We start from the raw sequence: 19,081 nt of genomic DNA on the forward strand, positions 1-19,081 counted from the left end.
AGTAGCCAGTGGTTGGCTCCATCTCAGAGTGCGAACCTACAGTTGTCTACATGAAGAGAGTTTAGTGAAACAGGATGGTCTTCTGTCACTAGTGTGACTACAGCATTCTGCCTACTGCTGAAGCGGTCATGACACGTTGTGCATCATGAGAATTTGAGATGTAGTTTACAAAACTAAACGAGGCATTTCTTTATTATTTAATACTGCGGAAGGTAAATGTTTAAGTCATATTTAAGTAGGCTTAACATAAAGCAGGGTTCTCATCTCGTAATTGTCGCAGACATTGCCAAGTGGAAACTTTCGTGCTGCAGACCATTAGGCCGTCCCTGAGCCGTGCAGCGGTATTGATTTCTTTAATTGTTGCAGTTTCTTGTAGACTACAAGTGAAAGTGCAGCAGCAGCAGCAGCGTCACCTGTTGCTCTCGACGCGGCCCGGCGCCAGTCCGCTCGCTTTTCCTGGATTTCCGACAGGGAGAATCTCGGAGCGAGGTTGCACAAATGGGGCACGACAGCTCTCACGCAGTTCACGGAACTGGGGCGCCCGCCCGGAGACCTGAGAAAAAGCGCGAAGGACCGAGCGGAGGCGACGCTCCGTAATTGTGATAGAGCCGTTTAATTGAGGCAGATGCAGGAATTCGGACCAGCCGATAGGTCGGTGTTACATAACACGGAGGCGCGCGGGGCCAATGACGAGTTGCGACTCCTCCCTCGCGCATGCGCAGGGCGGCGGGGGGCGGGGCACGCAGCTCTATTGGCCGCGCGCGGGCGGGCCCCGCTCAGACGAGGTCGAGCCGCGATGCCGCGCGGGTTCCTGGTCAAGCGACACTACGGCGACGGCGGCGAGGACGGCCTGGCGGAGCGCCTGGGGTTCGAGCCCCAGTACCACCTGTACTCCACCACCCCGCCGCCCCTGGATCTGTCCCTCAAGTCCGCGACGCCCATCACGCCTCCGTCTACACCTTCGCCGTCGTCCCCCGTGAGGAAGAGGCCCACCGCCCCCGAGTCGCCCGTTCCCGTGACGCCGAAGACGAAGGCCGCCCCCAAGAAGAGCAAGGCCGTACGCAGACTCAACTTCGACGAGGACAAGACCTCGCCCGTGTCGGGCACCATCATCCGCGAGCTGGGCGCGGACGAGGCGCCGCTGGTCGTGCGGAAGGGCGACATCGACCCCGCCTTCAACGTGGTGGAGGTGACGGAGGAGGCCAAGGCGGAGCTGGCCAAGATCGAGAACCGGATCGGCGCCTACATCTGCCGCCTGTGCCGCGAGCTGTACGAGGACGCCTTCAGCCTGGCGCAGCACCGCTGCTCGCGCATCGTGCACGTGGAGTACCGCTGCCCCGAGTGCGACAAGGTGTTCAACTGCCCCGCCAACCTGGCCAGCCACCGGCGCTGGCACAAGCCGCGGCCCCACAGCAAGGAGCGGGAGGACGTGGGCCTGGACCTCGTGAAGCGCCCCGACCCGGCCGCCCCCGCGGAGGGGGAGGAGCCGCAGTTCCCGTGCCCGGCCTGCCAGAAGCGGTTCAGGCGCCAGGCGTACCTGAGGAAGCACTTGGCGAGCCACCAGCAGGACGCCGCCACCATGCTGCACACCGCGCACCAGGTCGTGGTGCCGGCCGCCAACTGACACCCGCTGCTCATGGCCACCCCGTGGCCACCGGCACACCCCCCGCCGCCCCGGCCCGTGCCACTGCCGCCGCCGCCCTTCTGGCGACTCGGACTGCTCTAAGAGGTGAGAGTCATCGCATCGCAACCCTCGTCACGTCATCGAGCCTAGTCAAGCCCATTCTAGTCACACTTCTAGTCAAATCCACTGAGACTAGTCATGCTCCTAGTCAAATCCAACAAGTCTAGTCAGAGTCTAGTCAAGTTCAACAAGTCTAGTCAAAGTCTAGTCAAGTTCAACAAGTCTAGTCAGACTGTAGTCAAGTCCAACAAGTCTAGTCAGACTTCTAGTCAAAACTGTTAAACATAGGCCTAGGCCTGTTCAAAAGTCAATAGCAACCATTGGAGTGCAATTATATCCAAATAAATGTTCTGGAATTACTCATCTACACTATTTTGTCGTTCAGATTCATAAAAAGAAACTGACGATGAGTTGAAGTCTCGAATTGATGTTCAAGTAACATCATGGTTATCGTAGTTAAACAAAAATTTGAACTAAAGATTGTTTTCAGATGCTGAAGAATTTAGTTTAATTAGAACACTAACAGCTCTTCAATTTCTGTGAAATTAAAACTCTTAAATTGAAAACTGGAAATGGATTTGAATATATGTTTTAACGGCTGTTCGATCTTATGTTCGTGTCTAAATTAGTGCAATTACGCTAATAATCTGACATGTAGGCTCAATCTAGTGACAATGAGAAATTCGTTGTCAATTGTTCGTTCCCATACTCGTCCACACGTACTCGGTATGTTAACGCCATAATATGTGAAGTTGTCTGGACTACTAAATATTACATAGACCTACCTACTAAAAAAAAAGTCGAATCTCGTATAGATTAAAGACGACTAAGACTAGTCAAAATGTTAACACAAATCGAACTTTCTCTAGTCTAGACAAGCAACCACAAAACAATAAAGGATCTTGTCTAGTCTAGGATGAACATGCTGTGTAATGTAGAACTAGTGAAGTAGTCTAGCGCGTGGAGCCACGAACGAGGTTCTAGTCAATTTGCTAGTCTGTTGTACAAAAATAACTATTACCAGTCTGCGTCCATATGATTTGCAATATTAACTACTGTTGCTACTGATCCTGTAGTTTTGATTGTTTTGTTTATATAGATTTTTTTATTTTATATTGTCTACGACATTACGATGACATTATTATTATTATTATTATTATTATTATTATTATTATTATTATTATTTCTTTTTTTTTTGTTCTGAATTATAATTATGTGTTATATTTTTTATCCCTCTTTTATTTTGATGAGTTTATTTGTCACAAACAGGCGTACGTAGCAGCAGAAGTTATAGTCATGTCTTTGTTATTTAAATTGTAGCCTAATTGTACCCTTTTCAAACAGTGCATTACCAATTGCATAACTTTTAGGTGGTTTTGTTTGCGGTCCATAGGTTGCGAGCTCAGAAAAGTCTCACCATATGGTTAATATTGACTCTCAGCTTCTAATTGTTTCCAATACACATCTCTTATTATTGAGATTTGTAATGGAATTATAGTTTACTACTCTGTATTGACCTCTAAGTAAACATATTAGTCTATTATTCTGTTCTGTTGTCCATTTAATGTTTATGTAGATAGATTTTTACTAGAAATAACAAATACGAGTGTCTCCTTTTATTTTATAGTCTCGATAAAGAATCGCATTCTCGAGTTATAGATTACCGGTATTCTTATATAGGCGGGCACTTACTATTCCTCTAAACAGAACTTCACTAAGTGGCGAAATCTCTGTTCATCTTGCCAGGAATAAGCAAAATGTGTATAGAAATTGTCAAGAAAAGTGTTAAAATGAAAGATGGGATCATAACAAATATATTTTGTTGAGTAACCTTTGGTTGGAAGTTAATGCCTTCAAGTTCAATCTTTATCCTGGTCTTTGAGATCACAGAATCTCACATTATTGGACTTCTGTTTGAGAATGCACGAAGAAATAGTACTCCACAGCAAATAGCCCTACATAAGTGGAAACATGAATTTTGTTGTTCATTTTGCAGAAATAACAGTCATTTATAGGACATGACTTCATTTCCAAGAGCATAATGTAATCCCCTGATTTGTCGCTAAAAGATTTTCATTGAAATTGGGGACCGTGTCATTGAAAATTGTCTCTAATGTACCATAAAATGGAAGCCGTTATTAGTTGTCATCAACGTATTGGTTATTATAAGCTAATATACAAATTGTGACGTTATATAGTACAGTAAGGAAATACTTCCGACCCATAATGACATAGAAATATATATTTAGGTTCATTAAGATTTTATTCATACAAGTTCTTCTCACTCTGTACTTGTTAACACAAAAATAAGAATTACTGCCGGAATATCTATGCACAAATAATGCTTTAATTAAATATTGCAATTAATATACTGTAGCCTATTTGTAAAATAGTAGACTCGTGCCAAAGGATTTATGTTATTCTCCACGCTTGCACTTCTATAACGTTAAGAATATTTTAGGGTGGACGTAGTCTTCCTACGTTACATTATGAAATCAATAAGCTATAGAAATAGAAATGAGTACAAATGCTAAATTTACGTTAGTATCAAATTATCGTACTGAAATTATTTAGATTTTTTCCAGTAGACATTTCTGTAAAAAACTGGTTCTTGTGAAATTCCTAGAAACACAAATATTAATAATATAAACATTGTCCTATTTCAGTATAAATACAAAGGAAACAACACATGTAAAACTTTTCTCTACAGAAGTTCGGACTTATATGCAATCGAAATAAATCTAAAAATCCGTGATAGAGACAGAGTTTACAAACAATATCACTTTCGCATATAATCCAGATTGTTTTATGCAACAGAAAATAACGGTGGAACTTTATAATTAACGCTGTAAGCTGTAATAATGTGTTACACAATAGTTAAGTATTTAATATCGCGTATAAATAGCCTACAGCAAGAAGGCATGATTACAGGCCCACTAGTAATGCGTCTAAATATAGAATCTTTCTGATTATAACATTCTGCCACATAAAAATACTAGATAATTGAAGAAATTTCAAAACATAAACAAGAACACTCTAATAGGCATAGGCCTATGTAAATTATAAAAAAAAAAAAATAATCTGTAACTTCTGTAACATTTCGAATTTTAATAATTTGATGACATTTTCGCTTGTCTTCTTCTTCAACACGCGGCACTGGATAGGTTATTAATAGCAACAGTGACGTAGGAACTCTAGCCTCATGCTTAACAGTTTGTTGTTTTTACTCCATTTATTTTCAGAGCTCATTTCTCTAAAATTCTAACGTGTTCAGCTTAACTTTCGACTCTTGATACGTGAATTAAGCTCACAACACAAGGAAACACACATCGTCGGTAATTCTTTGCTACGTCATAAATATGACGCTAAAGACTGCGTAGGTTTATCAGTGGACGCACCCACTAGTCCGCATTATATCACTGTGTAAATCATAAGCTTCACTTCATAAATAACCTTTTAAGTAGGCCTGCTGTACAGTGGTGTTCATTTTCTTACTTACTTGTTGGTGTTTCTTCAACAAGTCGGTAAATATATTTCGAGCATCTATAGCCTAACATTTTATAAGCTAAGTAATTATGACAGATGTACAAATCTTGCTGTTTCATACTATGGAATAGAATTCGCGTAACAAGTCGGCGTGTTGTAGCCCCCACTACTACTCCTCTGTAGATCTGAGTAAAAATTAATTGAAGTTCTTGTATGTATTAATAATGTGCTCGAAACGGCAATACCATGCATAATAGGCAATAAGTAGGCCTGGCCTGTAAGGTTTTTCTTTTATAAATAAGTGTTAATATATATTTGTTAGGAAATTGTAAAAATAAAGCAAATATAGGCTAAGTATAATATAGCCTATGTAAATATGGTTATAAGTATATTTCTAAATATCGATAATAAGCCCATGTCAATTATATTTGTAATTAAATAAAACTCAACATAGAGGCACTAGCATTCGTAATATCCAATGCACTAAATGTTGTTATGCTTTTGTTTTTTCGTGGTCTTTGTGATCCATTTCCATTCCTTACTTCTTGAGAAGAACACTCTGCATTCAACTCTCTCTAATTTCGAGGAAGTTTGTAAAATTTCTACGTAAGTTATAACATATAACTTATTTCTTGCGAAAGCGTAACTCTGTAGTCTGAGGTAAAGTAAGGTGTAGTTCTTCCAATGGCCATGCACATAGCTACGATTCATTCCTCGTTTTTATAACAAGTGTATTCTCAGACCCAAAAACTTCTTTTGTGCTTGTTGAAACACAACATAGCCTATATATTCATTCAGCCTCCAACTAAAATAGGCTACTAAACTCCATGCTAGCTAAGAAAAATAAGTTTAACGATGTAAATATAACCAAATCACACACTTTCCGACGGACGATATAGTCCCACAATAAATTCCATAATATGGTGTTTTTTTATAACTTAAATTAATGTAACATATTAAGAGGTTATTTTTTAAACCTTGTAATGTTTTTACGATGAAAATAAACTTGCATTACGATTCAGTGTTTGACTATTATGATGGACCCATATTATGTTGAGACACGTACCCACATATAATTACACGTCTAACGCTGTAGAATAATGATTAGCATGTCTGACCGTGAATCGAGCGGACCCAGGTTCAAATCTGGGTTGGGACAAATTACCTGGTTGAGGCTTTTTCTGGGTTTTCCCTCGCCCCATTAAGAGCAAATGCTGAGTAGCTTTCGGCGCTGGACTCTGGACTAATTTCGCTGGCATTATCACCTTCATCTCATTCAGAAGCTAGATAACCATAGCAGTTGGTAAAACGTCGCAAAATAGCCAGTTAATCATATGATTATAATTCCATAATTCCATCACTGTTGAAGTGCTGGCAGATATTAAATTATTACCATTCCTAACTGAAATGTCGTTTAATGATTAGGCCTACTCCACATTTCCACGAGATTCATAGGTTTGGGTAGAGGCCTACGTTCATTAATTGTTATACTTTTTGTATTCACTGTAACGTCAGTATTTTAAGGAAATTTTCATTTTTGTGATTAGGCCTAATTCATGTTTTAAGAAAGTAAAATGTTGAATTTTTCCATTACAAGCTCGAAGAATAATTTCAAATAATTCTGAATTTTAAATTGTAAGTATTTCAATAAAGTTGTACCCCTAAACAGTACTTAGAAAATCAATCCACTTTCCGTTATGTGTTTATGTTAAAATAAATTTTTGTTTGAAAAACACTGTTACGTTCGGCAAATAAAGATTTATTGAAAAGTCCTTATTGTAACACAATCCTCCGTTTAAATTTCACGTATAAAAATTGAAGTACGCATGATTTCACACTTTCGTGTTGTCAAAGCGGAGGGGGATTTTGTAGTTTCGTACCGTGCTATGGATGTAGGAACATCTAACGTTTCGTATCTAGAAGCCTATCAGCTCCATCATCAGGGAAGGCGAAGATTTTGGTTGGTAGTGGATCCAGTATATCGCTTGCCATGTCTCCGCTTTCCCGAAACATTCTAGATTCATATATTTCTGCATCTATGGCATGGAGAAAAAATAAAAAAAAATCTCTCAGGGTGCTATTCATAGACATTTCGCAGCATGCGCTACGAGCGTACTAAGCTAGCCCCGGCAATCCACTGGTTACTTGTACAGAATTCAAATCATATCATATCGCTAACACTGGTTTAAGAATACGAAAAACGCTGATCATCCACCGGAAGCCCGCGCTAAAAATGTCTATGAATACGGCCCTCACAACCTTGAACTATATTGGCTTAAGCTACTTTCTTTTCTCCTGTTATCATACGCTGGCTCGTACTTCTCATGTCCCAAATATTTATTGTTATTAAATAGCGGATACTTATCTTTTATATCATTCTCAGATCTGTCGAGAGTTCCCATCTATTAGCGACGTACCGAAAATGCAATTCTTTTTGTCGCCTGCAAACTATGGGAGGTGAATTAGGCTAAATAGAACCGCATGATCATGATCGTGATTAATGAAGCAATGATTGAACGCCGGTAGGGAAAGGAGATTAACCCCTTAACCTATAACCAAGCGTTGTCTTTGCCCGCAAAAAGTTTATAGGCTGGTTCACAATAAACCGGGAATGAAAACGAGAACGAGAACGGAAATAATGTTAAAATAAGTGTACTTAAATGTGAGCGTTCACAATAGTTAATTGTGAATGCTCACATTTAACTACATTTATTTTAACAATATTTCCGTTCCCGTTCTCGTTGTCGTTTTCATTCTCGGTTTATTGTGAACCAGCCCTATTCCTTTTGGATCCAAAGTAAATCGTTGTAACAGTCAGTTCCTCCAACACGCCTTCGCCGTGCTGGAGCGGTAACTTCTCCGACACATCTGAGAAGCATGTAGTCTATACAGCAGGCGAAGATAGCGACCTGCGTTACTAACGAACTAATCGTTTCTCCTCCCCCCCCCCCCATTTCGCTGTTATGCCGACCAATATTGTTCTCTAAGTAATCTGAATTGAGAACTTTTCCCGTAATTGCTGCTATCTAAATTCAGCAGAGGTTTCAGCATACTGAGTAATAATGTTGATGCAATATTAACCCCTATGATAATTTACAGAAAAACAAAGGATTCGCGAAATGTCATATATAATAATTTTACTTATTCTGACGTATAATGCCTTCGTATAAGAGAAGATAAATGTTTAAGAGATTTCATAGATATTTAACACACTCATTATTCGTTCTGCTTCATATTATTGCGAAGTAACTTGTGTATGTTGCAGAGCAAACGTGTAGTTTATATTGCGACATATGTTAGAGAAAACTTTGTCGCTGTTTAAATGTATTTGTGTCAAAGATTGCTGATAATGTGGAAAGAAATATTTATAAATGTTACCCCTTTAAAGTATAACAATGTTTATCTAAATAGAAGGAAGCATTTATTATTATTTAAGTTATATAATAGTCTTTCATTCTTTGACGAATACGTTTAAAAACAAATGAGTTACAATCTGTACTTTCTTGTCATACAAAGTATAAAGAGAAAGTACTGTGGTACTCCAAAAATAATCTGTCTCGAGATTTTCGCAGAAATGCCGTTCTAAGTCATACTTGATACCGGAAAGTGATTTTGGTATGCAGTTTACCTGTTTGATATATTTATGTGCGCAGCGATTCCTCCTAAACTATCTACAATATATCGGTTTATCCGGGAATTATGCTTATGAAATACAATATATTATAATGGTAGTAAGAAATTAATGGGTCTTTATTTGAGATAAAAAATAAGTCTATCACTGGCGATACATTCCAAGACTCACCTGATGATTGTCTTTGTGATTTATTTTTACGCTGAATAAACTGACAAATGAGACGGTGGAATTATTGAGTATCGACGGAAAAAAAACTTTTTCTAGAAAAGAAATTATTTATTATGTACACAAATATTTGTGCTTCTAGTTACAAATTCCATCAAAGTTCTACCTCCTCCGACCAGACTCAGGTAAGGGAGAGTCGAAAAGTTCATTGTTAGTAAAATATGGTTGGTTGTAATTCCATATCTGAACCATTGATGCGTGATCTGAAATGTTCAGAATCTGCTCAAACTCGCCATATAAACCAATACTACATTTGAAATAATTTTATTGCATAATTTTTAAATGCTAATTTTCGTAATTCAGTAATAATAGACTTTTAGAAATCATTATAATATAGATACGTAAACGGATTTATGTAAATCATCAATATGTGCAATTTCTAAATGAAGTCAGAAATTTCAATTTACTGTCTTTTGTATGCAATCCATAAAAGTAAAGTTCGTCTTCTAGATTGCGAGTAAATTGAATTATTTATGTAGATATGCCTTTGGATAATAGTTAAAGAAAATTAACTACAAAAAGTAATGTAATTCGCAATATGAAAAAGTAAATTTAATTGTAGTAAAACGTGTCAAGTATGAGTCAACTTCGTAACATTCATATTAGTACTTAATAGAGAATGAAGATATATACTGTAATATAGTTAAAAGTAAGGTCGCCATGAGCATTGCTTATCAAGAATTGCGTTTTAAACAATAATAATGAACGTTATCCATTTATATACGTAGAATAGTATAGGCCTTATCACTGTCTATTGTAAAAATTTGCATATGTACGTTTAAGATGCTGGATGTGGTCTTTTGTCCTTATACTCTTTGAGTGAACAGGAACTCGCGTCTTCCGAAAATCGTAAGCTACTTTGTTTATGTACGCGTACTTCATAAAATGAAAGCGTGACGTTATTGATTTTAAAGTCGAAAAGAAGAAAATGATGAAGTATGTATTATAAAATTAAGTGATTCTCAGCACAGAAATGCATGCCTGAGATATGAACGATTCAATTCGAAAGACTTTTGTTATGTCACTACTTCTTACACACCATTTCATAACAATTCAATTCTAGAAGAGATCAGAAATCTTTTTACTATGAAAGGGAAGTTATGATCCAACGGATCGATGTTCTTTCTTATCTTTCCCGTGGAGCAAAAGGCTAATGAATTATCTAAGTCCAGGTTTCCAGTCTGAGAAAATAGCGTAGAATTTTTTTTAACATAGACCTATTGGCATTCGTGATCTGTATTAACAAAACAAACCAGTTTTCAGATATGCAGCTTCCGGGCTATGTTTCATAGCAAGGTCCTTAATTTAAATTCGTAATCGGATTTAAGTCTGTTATATACGTAACCGTTATTGTCTGACACGCATTTTGTATGGCGCATAATTAACATAGTCTCTCACAGTACTCTTATATACAACAAATTAAAAAATCCGACCGCTCCTACGTGAATTCGTACCACATACAACAAATTTATAAATTCGATCTCTCGTACGTAAATTCGTACAACAAATTTATAAATTCGATCTCTCGTACGTAAATTTGTACCACATAGGCTACAACTAATTTATAAATTCGATCTCTCGTATGTAAATTTATACCACATACAACAAATTTATAAATTCCATCTCTCATACGTAAATTTGCACCACATACAACAAATTTACAAATTCGATCTCTCGTACGTAAATTTGTACTAGGCCTACATACAACAAATTTATAAATTCGATGTCTCGTACGTAAATTTGTACAACATACAACAAATTTATAAATTCCATCTCGCATATGTAAGTTTGTGCAACATAAAATACATTTATAAATGCGATGTCTCGTACGTAAATTTGTACCACATACAACAAATTTATAAATTCCATCTCTCATGTTTAAATTTTTACCATATACAATAAATTTATAAATTCGATGTCTCATACGTAAATTTGTACCACATAAAACAAATTTATAAATTCGATATCTCGTACGTAAATTTCTAGCATATACAATAAATTTATAAATTCGATCTCTCGTACGTAACATTGTACCACATATAACAAATTTACAAATTCGATTTCTTGTAGGCCTACGTAAATTTGTACCACATATAACAAATTTATAAATTCGATCTCTCGTACGTAAATTTGTAGGGACTACAACATATGTACAACAAATTCATAAATTCGATCTCTGATACGTAAATTTGTACCAGTTAAATGGAATAGGTTCTAGCGTTTGCACAACTAGCCTATTTTAAATCTGTTATACTATCGGACGTAGTTGATTGAGACCATCTTAGAGCCAATTAGTCTCACAATGTGAAGAATTGCATTTAAGGCAAAGAATTCCCGACACAGATAATATTGCTTCGGAAGAAAATTATGTAAAACAAAGGATAACAAAATGAAGTTACTCAACATTCAAAGTTTGTGGATTTAATGACAGCAAAATTCACGATCTGCTTTTTCCTAGTTAATATATTTATCTTCCTGCAGATTTCATTAGGTCATGTGCGTAGAAGTGAGACTGGCAATAGGGCTTACAGAGGTGCCCGAGTTTCAGACTCAGACTTTAAATTGTTATAGCTTCATTCTACTTTTTAAAATTATCGTTATAATTATGGACGTGTTTTCCGTATATTTAAAATAACGGAGGAAGAGAAATATTGCTTTTTTTCTTTAATACATTGTTTACTGTGAGCAATATTACCTCAAAATTATTTTTTTAATGGAAATCCTATTTCCACTGATTACTGATAAGTAGTCGTCACTGCTACCCTATTCATTTTCGTTTTACGATAAAAATGAACTCGAAAGTAATCACAGGGAAACCGTGACAGTTGGATGCCTGAAGAGTCCAGTGTCACGTTCTCTATTTCCATAACGTATAAATGTTCTTTAAATGTAAGTACAGAATAAAAATTGCCAATATAGTTAGTATAATTTACAGTAAAGCATTAAATTAAATAAAGAAACAATACATATTTTCTCTACTATTTCAAACTTACAAGCAATTCCTCAAAAACTGTTAAAGAATAATTGAAAATGTGGATTAACATGTTAAGGGAGCAAGAAAGAATAATGGAATGAACTAAATGGATGCCGAACTCGGGACCTCTGCATGAGCATTCTGCACCTACCGTTGCGACATGATTGGAGAAGGTAAAAGATAATCACATTAACTTAGGAGGCGGCAGACTATAGCTTTCAATACTAGTAACTCTACAATCGATGAACGTTCTATCCTAATTTGCCTGCAACTCGTCTTACGTCGTTAGCTTCCATCAAAAATAGTTTAATCAAAATCGTTTGTACCAAAAGCGTATTCTTTTTAGCGGTTTGAGGATACTTGAAATCGTAAGACACTAGCTCCGAAGACAGCAGAGCCGAATCTAGATTTTGGTGGGAAATTGCCAGTAACTTTTGCCTAGAGATCTATCATTCAGGCAAAAAAATTCTTATAACTTACTCTGTAATCTTCAAAATGCGTTTCTTAACGTTACTTCTCTTTCAAAGGAAGTCTTTCTAAATTTTTCATTACACTTAAAAACACGTCGTCCTTAACCTTATTTGAACCGGCGAATCACGGATCTCGTAGTAATCACTCAATCATAGAAGACAAAGCCTCGTCAATATTAAATGTAAATAGGCTACTAAATAACGACAATAAGAAAGCGTCTCGAAGATTTATGAGAGAGATTGTAAACTATTTACTAATTTAAGTTGTAATAGAAGATATAGGCCTAAAAGAGATTCGAACGACGATCCAAGTATCGATTAAGGGGCAACTTGGCACTGTCTGGAAGTTAAATAATGAAAGATCAAGATATTAAATTCTGATAAGATAATTAAATTTCACTCGTGTTGTTTTGGACGTAAGATAGTCGTTGAGGAGACATAATCTCACTCCCGAATGTGGGATTGAGGTAAACGCAGATGGACGTAATAAATCATTGATAGGTAATCCTTTAGTATATAACGAGCTTTATAAAGGCCTACTTTGAATTTTCGACAAGTAAAGAAAAAATGCAATTTATAAAATTCATCTGTAATATGTTGGTCTACAACAATAGCCTATGTCCTTATAATCTCTGTCTAAATTAAAATAAAATACTTTATAAATACTAGGCCTACATACATACATACATACATACATACATACATATGTCGGCCTGGTTGGCGGAGTTGATACAGCGCTGACCTTCTATGCCCGAGGTTGCGGATTCGATCCCGGGCCAGGTCGATGGCATTTAAGTGTGCTTAAATGCGACAGGCTCATGTCAGTAGATTTACTTGCATTTAAAAGAACTGAGGGACAAAAATTCCGGCACACAAGCGACGCTGATATAACCTCGGTAGTTGCGAGTGTCGTTAAATAAAACATAACATTTTTGCATACATATATACATTGCATTACAATACATACATACATACATACATACATACATACATACATACATACATACAGTCGACCTGGTTGGCGAGTTGGTATAGCGCTGGCCTTCTATGCCCAAGGTTGCGGGTTCGATCCCGGGCCAGGCCGATGGCATTTAAGTGTGATTAAATGCGACAGGCTCATGTCAGTAGATTTACTGGCATGTAAAAGAACTCCTGCGGGACAAAATTCCGGCACATCCGGCGACGCTGATATAATCTCTGCAGTTGCGAGCGTCGTTAAACAAAACATAACATTAACATTACATACATACATACATACATACATACATACATACATACATACATACATATATAAGTTACATGCCCAAGGGCAGGTCTTTCACTGCAAACCCAGCATTCTCCAATCTTTCCTATTTTCTGCCTTCCTCTTAGTCTCTGCATATGATCCATATATGCGTATCTTAATTTCGTCTATCACGTGATATCTTCTTCTGCCCCGAACTCTTCTCCTGTTCATCATTCCTTCCAGTGCATCCTTCAATAGGCAGTATCTTCTCGTCGAGTGTCCCAACCAATTCCTTTTTCAGTTTCAGCATTATTCTTTCTTCACCCAAATAATAATCATATTTATTTCGCTTGTTTTCATCTAAAGACTTGGGAAATAGTTGAATGACTTACTGACAGACCGATTTGACTGACTGACTGATTGATTGATTGATTGATTGATTGGTCGGTCGGTCGGTCAGTCGATTGATTGCTTGATTGATTGAGTGGTTAATTGATTGATCATTTAAATTAGTTCTTCTTGCATAGGCTATGATGAATAAGTTGAACGTGTATTTCGAATCACTCGAAGTGATCGGGTTCAAACGAAGTTCATGCTTCTCCTGGATTCTAAGGAGGCTAAGAATGTCAGCGCTTGAGGGAAATTATAAATATTAAGTTAAATCATTTAAGACGCACTGTTAGTCGACGACTGAAGTGTCGACTTTCCACGCTGGATATCCGAAATAAAATTTGTATTTAGTACACAACGTAATTTATATTGGACAAGGATGGCGTTACAGTTGGTTATTTTGGGGCATTCTTGTCTTCCTCAAACATTTCATTTCTTCTTCTTCTTGACAGTTATATATTAGCTTATATCTTAGAAATTACATTCTTGCAGACATATTACATATTGCTAGCTTTCAAACTATAATAGTAAGAAGTTATATTTAATTAATCAGATTGCATGTTTATTGCGTTCTTGTTTATGTAGTATGCAACAATACGGCTTCCGCTGTTGTGGCTCTATGGGTAGCGTGCGCGCTTTCCAAGCAAACTGCCGAGGTTCGATTCTCTGCGTGAGCAATTGAAGAAATTTATCTTCCGTCCACGGAACTGAGCATTTGTCCGTTGTCTTGTGATTGTTCCTGTGATGTCTCTGCGTCATACCGATCTCATGACCACGGAGGCCCGTATTTGTGAGACATCTAGTGTACAATCTAAAGAATCTCCCTCCCCTACCCGCAATGGTTTGCAAGTCGAAAAAGGAGAGGTTAAACAGAGTAAGAAAGAAAAAGAAAGAAGACAATAATATGACTCTGCAATTATTAATCTATTAATTTAACAAATAATACTAATTCATACGAAATACTGGTATGTATTTTTCTGTATGTGATTTGATCCTGGTTGAGTGAAAGAGAAGGCCTGATGGCCTTAACTCTGCCAGGGAAAATAAAACTATTATTATTATTATTATTATTATTATTATTATTATTATTATTATTACGTATCACTAAAACATTCTTATATTCAAGAAGGAAAATATTACGAATTTTTTTTAATTTCTTCAAGCACAATTAATGGATATTGGTTAACAGTTTTTAAAAAGAATTTCCAATTTAACTTTGCATGGAAGCCAACATCTGGAAATAAGAAACAGTTCGTATAATTATCAAAACAAAACTATCCAACTGCAAAATAAAGTTAGGCGCTCACTTACCGGAAAAAAATCATTCGGTGCGTTCGGATTTGTATTATAGTATCGCTCACTTGTCCGCATTTCCGAATGAATCATCAAATAGTGTTGTAATTTATCGCTAGATCGCATTATTTCATTGTAACGTTCTGAACTGAACCTGGAAATAAAATGAATAGCTCTGTAACTTAAATCAACTATGAAGGACGTACCTGGTTAATTTAGTATTTTCCCATATGTTCTTTCTCAATATTACATTGCTATAATTCTAATTTCATAAACTGCAAAGCCCTTTATACTGTTAGACATAATACAATAAGCATTTTCCGTCAAATATTCATATAAGGAATTGTTCTTATTTTTGATCCAGGAGCACGCTAACGCGTTTTCCAAACTTATGACTCACCTTGTATAAGCCTACATCTGAATCTTATAGATAATAATTGGATCCTTTCGTATGTTGGATTTTTCCGTCATGGATCATGTCTCTGAAACACGGAAGCGCATCTCGCCTAGGATATGGATGTTTGTCACAGTTCCATTGTGCTCTCTTGTTTTCTCTTAGATGGAGTCTGACGTCATACGCCTACTGCCCCATGTCATAGAGATCCGTCCACGTGTGCTATTGTAGATCAAATGAAAAGTGAAAACCTAGACAACGTATGGTTGTAAAGGACAAAAAATAAACGAAAAAATCTTAATATTTTAATATCTTATTGTTTAAAATTTCTCGCATAAATCAGGAAACTGTTTTTAAGTTAAATAGGCCTAATTTATAGTGATGACATTAATGTTAAGACTTTTAAAATCTTTTTCCACTTTATCCACTTCGTTTCCTGCTTTGTCTGCCAGATGTCTCTGCAATGCCATGAAACTTTACTCTGTAGAAACATATACAGTCCCGTCGAGACATTGACCCTCAAAGCACGGGAACTTAACGAAATGAAGAGTTTAACGTCGACTTTGCCTTATTAGATTGTGTTATATATCGTAGTTAACAACACAGAACATCTAGCCCTACTTACCTTCCAAAAGAAGCCATGCTAAGAAATGTATCACCTTTTAATCCATCACTCTTGCCCGGGATTGCAGCAATGGCAAACATAGTAACTACTAGACCACCTACACGGTTGTTATATTTTAGCATCTTAATTGACGTTATTTGCTCGTAAGTACCCACTAACATTACATAAAATATAGGAATTATATAAGCGAAAATATGCAATTAAAATTTGATAATTTCTACAGTACGGAGTAAGTACAGAAATAATGCATTAGAAAAAAATATTTCTTTTTTAGGTAACGTTGGGAGGACTAAAATTCATCCTTTGTCTTTCGAAATGATGATGTCACTGTCTCTGAGAAAATTATTAAGTGTGTGCTATTGGTGTTTCATCATCTTGCCACGAGTATATTCCCTGTCAATTGGAAGGTGGTTTAGACATACAGAAAATGATTGTGATACAAAATACGCTGTTGCGACAGAACAAAGAGATGAGGGAAAAAATCTGTAGATTCTCTCCGAAAGCTTCAACAGATAGCTTTTGCATTCTGGCAAAGTTGTACATCGTGGATGGACATTTACTGGTTCGCGAATCGGAAGTGGTTCGAAACTTAGGTCCAACGCCGAGAGATAGGGCTGCGATTGACAGTGTCGGTCTCTTCATATCACTCCTCCTGTACCGTACAAATCAAAACAATTGAGGGAGTCAGAAGCAAACGGGTATAAGTGCACTTTAGTCGCTTTTGAGAAAATGTGATTGAAAATATTTCTTTCGTAAATTCCGTGAAGTTTTAATTTTAATTACAAAAAAAAAGTATTATTTTTCACTGATATTAATTCGAACTGAAAATTGAAAACCAAATCACTTTCAAGTTTTTGAAATATATTCGTTACGAAAGACTGAAATGTCTGACAATATTACGTCTAGACTGTTTAATTATTTTAAAATCATGTACTATAAGTATTCGGAACATCTTTCCAGCTACTTTTACCACTGAAGTTTCAATGAATTGTTTTAGACATGGCCATGCATGCCTTACGAGAACCTGAGCGGTTCAAAAGATAACATTTAACGGTAACTTGTAACTGTTTTCCGCGTTAACGACTTCAAATAACACTAAAATAATTCAGAAATTTGTTTCTCCAAGGCAAAATATGATATCATTTCTTGCAGGCTTTCATGAGCAAACATTTAAATTTGAAAGACTACCTTCAAATAGGCTAACTTAGAACATTATCATAGGGTATTTTCGTTTTGTCACAGTAACACCAAACTGTAATAGAACCAATGTGCTGCACAACAAAGTAACAAGTGAAGATTATGTTGCCACTGTGGCAAAACGAAAATACCCTATGATAATGTTCCAATTTAAAACACTGTTCCAAGTTTGCCCATTTGACAGTATATAAAATCATAGTAATCACGTTTCATAGTGGCAAAGAAATGTATATTTTAACCAGATCAAACATTAAAATTAAAATTGAAACTTCGCAGATATTGCGAACGCTTAAACATTTTCAATCTTATTTTCTCAAAACTAACTAAAATGCTCTTTTACCCCTTTGCTTCTGACTCTTTCAATTGTTTTAATTTGTCTGGTATAGAATGACTGATACGAAGAGGCCGGCACTGTAAATCGCAGCCCCATCTCTCGGCGTTGGAGGGAAGTTCCGATGCACTTCCGGTTCGCGAACCACTAAATGCCCATCCATGTACGTGCATGAATAACCACTGTTTCTTTTCCGCTGAAAGAAACCAATTCTTGATCTGTCATGAATAGCAGAACTCCTGTTACTGTAAATGTAATTGTAAATTTTAATAATTTATAGCGTTAAAAAAATGTTGGGATTGAGAAAACCAGCAAATGACTATAGCTGATTGGCTACGGAACTTCAGCCTCTGTTTTCTTAATCTTGCACGATACGTGTAGCATGGAGCACTTTAGCTTAAACACACTGAATAAGGAACTGCATATCTGAGAAGCGTAATTATAAACAAATCGTATATACAACACTGCGGTACAAAACTTGGTATATTTATGTTAATGTTTCAGTTACAGTCACGAAACTGGAAGGAAATCTTGAGATTTGTTTGATGATATCTGTTGAAATGACAAAGTTCAGGTCCCTGGACTCGCACACAACGCAACTCTGTGTGGTAATCTCAGAGTCTGTGCTGAGATGTGAATACTCAGTGTCACTTTTCTGCCTTTCTAGTCAATTTTAATCATTTACATTCATTATTAAGATTAAATCCCATTCAGTCTATCCCTCATTTGTCCTATACACTAAACATAAAATATGACTTAGATTTAAATATTTTCGAAGAATTAACAATGGAGCTTTCTACCTTTTTTTTTTCTTAATTAAAAAAGATAAGGCTAGTCGATCATGGCCCTTCATGGGCTGTCGTGCCTAGGATTATCTATGAGTATAGGGTATATACAAAGGACATACGTAGCATTAGGCCTATATATAGCCTATAGGAGTCATAGACAGAGCTGACAGAATATCACATAATGAAAAGTTACATGAGAATAATCCGTTCTGTAGTTTATAGTGAAGAAATAAACAATATTATGTCCAGCACATTGTAAAACTATTGCAGAATTAATTTTTACAGAAAATGTAGCAATTGAAAACACGTGAGGGGTTTATTTCCCGTTGTGAGAGGATTCGTTCAGTGGTAAAGTTTGCTTTAAT

General features: G+C 36.8%; 1 protein-coding gene across 1 annotated transcript; it reads left to right on the top strand.

The window, feature by feature from the left end:
* Positions 1-793: 793 nt before the first annotated feature.
* On the top strand, positions 794-1,723 carry LOC138700496 (insulinoma-associated protein 1-like). Its single transcript, XM_069827100.1, has one exon. It carries the CDS (start codon positions 797-799, stop codon positions 1,622-1,624), a length of 828 nt encoding a protein of 275 aa, XP_069683201.1. The 5' UTR covers positions 794-796; the 3' UTR covers positions 1,625-1,723.
* The last annotated feature ends 17,358 nt before the right edge of the window (positions 1,724-19,081 follow it).

The sequence above is a fragment of the Periplaneta americana genome, chromosome 5 (assembly GCF_040183065.1).
Source record: "Periplaneta americana isolate PAMFEO1 chromosome 5, P.americana_PAMFEO1_priV1, whole genome shotgun sequence".
Taxonomy (NCBI): domain Eukaryota; kingdom Metazoa; phylum Arthropoda; class Insecta; order Blattodea; family Blattidae; genus Periplaneta; species Periplaneta americana.

Bases quoted from the DNA above. Each gene is read 5' to 3' on its own strand.
- LOC138700496 (XM_069827100.1), top strand. From the start codon at position 797: ATGCCGCGCGGGTTCCTGGTCAAGCGACACTACGGCGACGGCGGCGAG.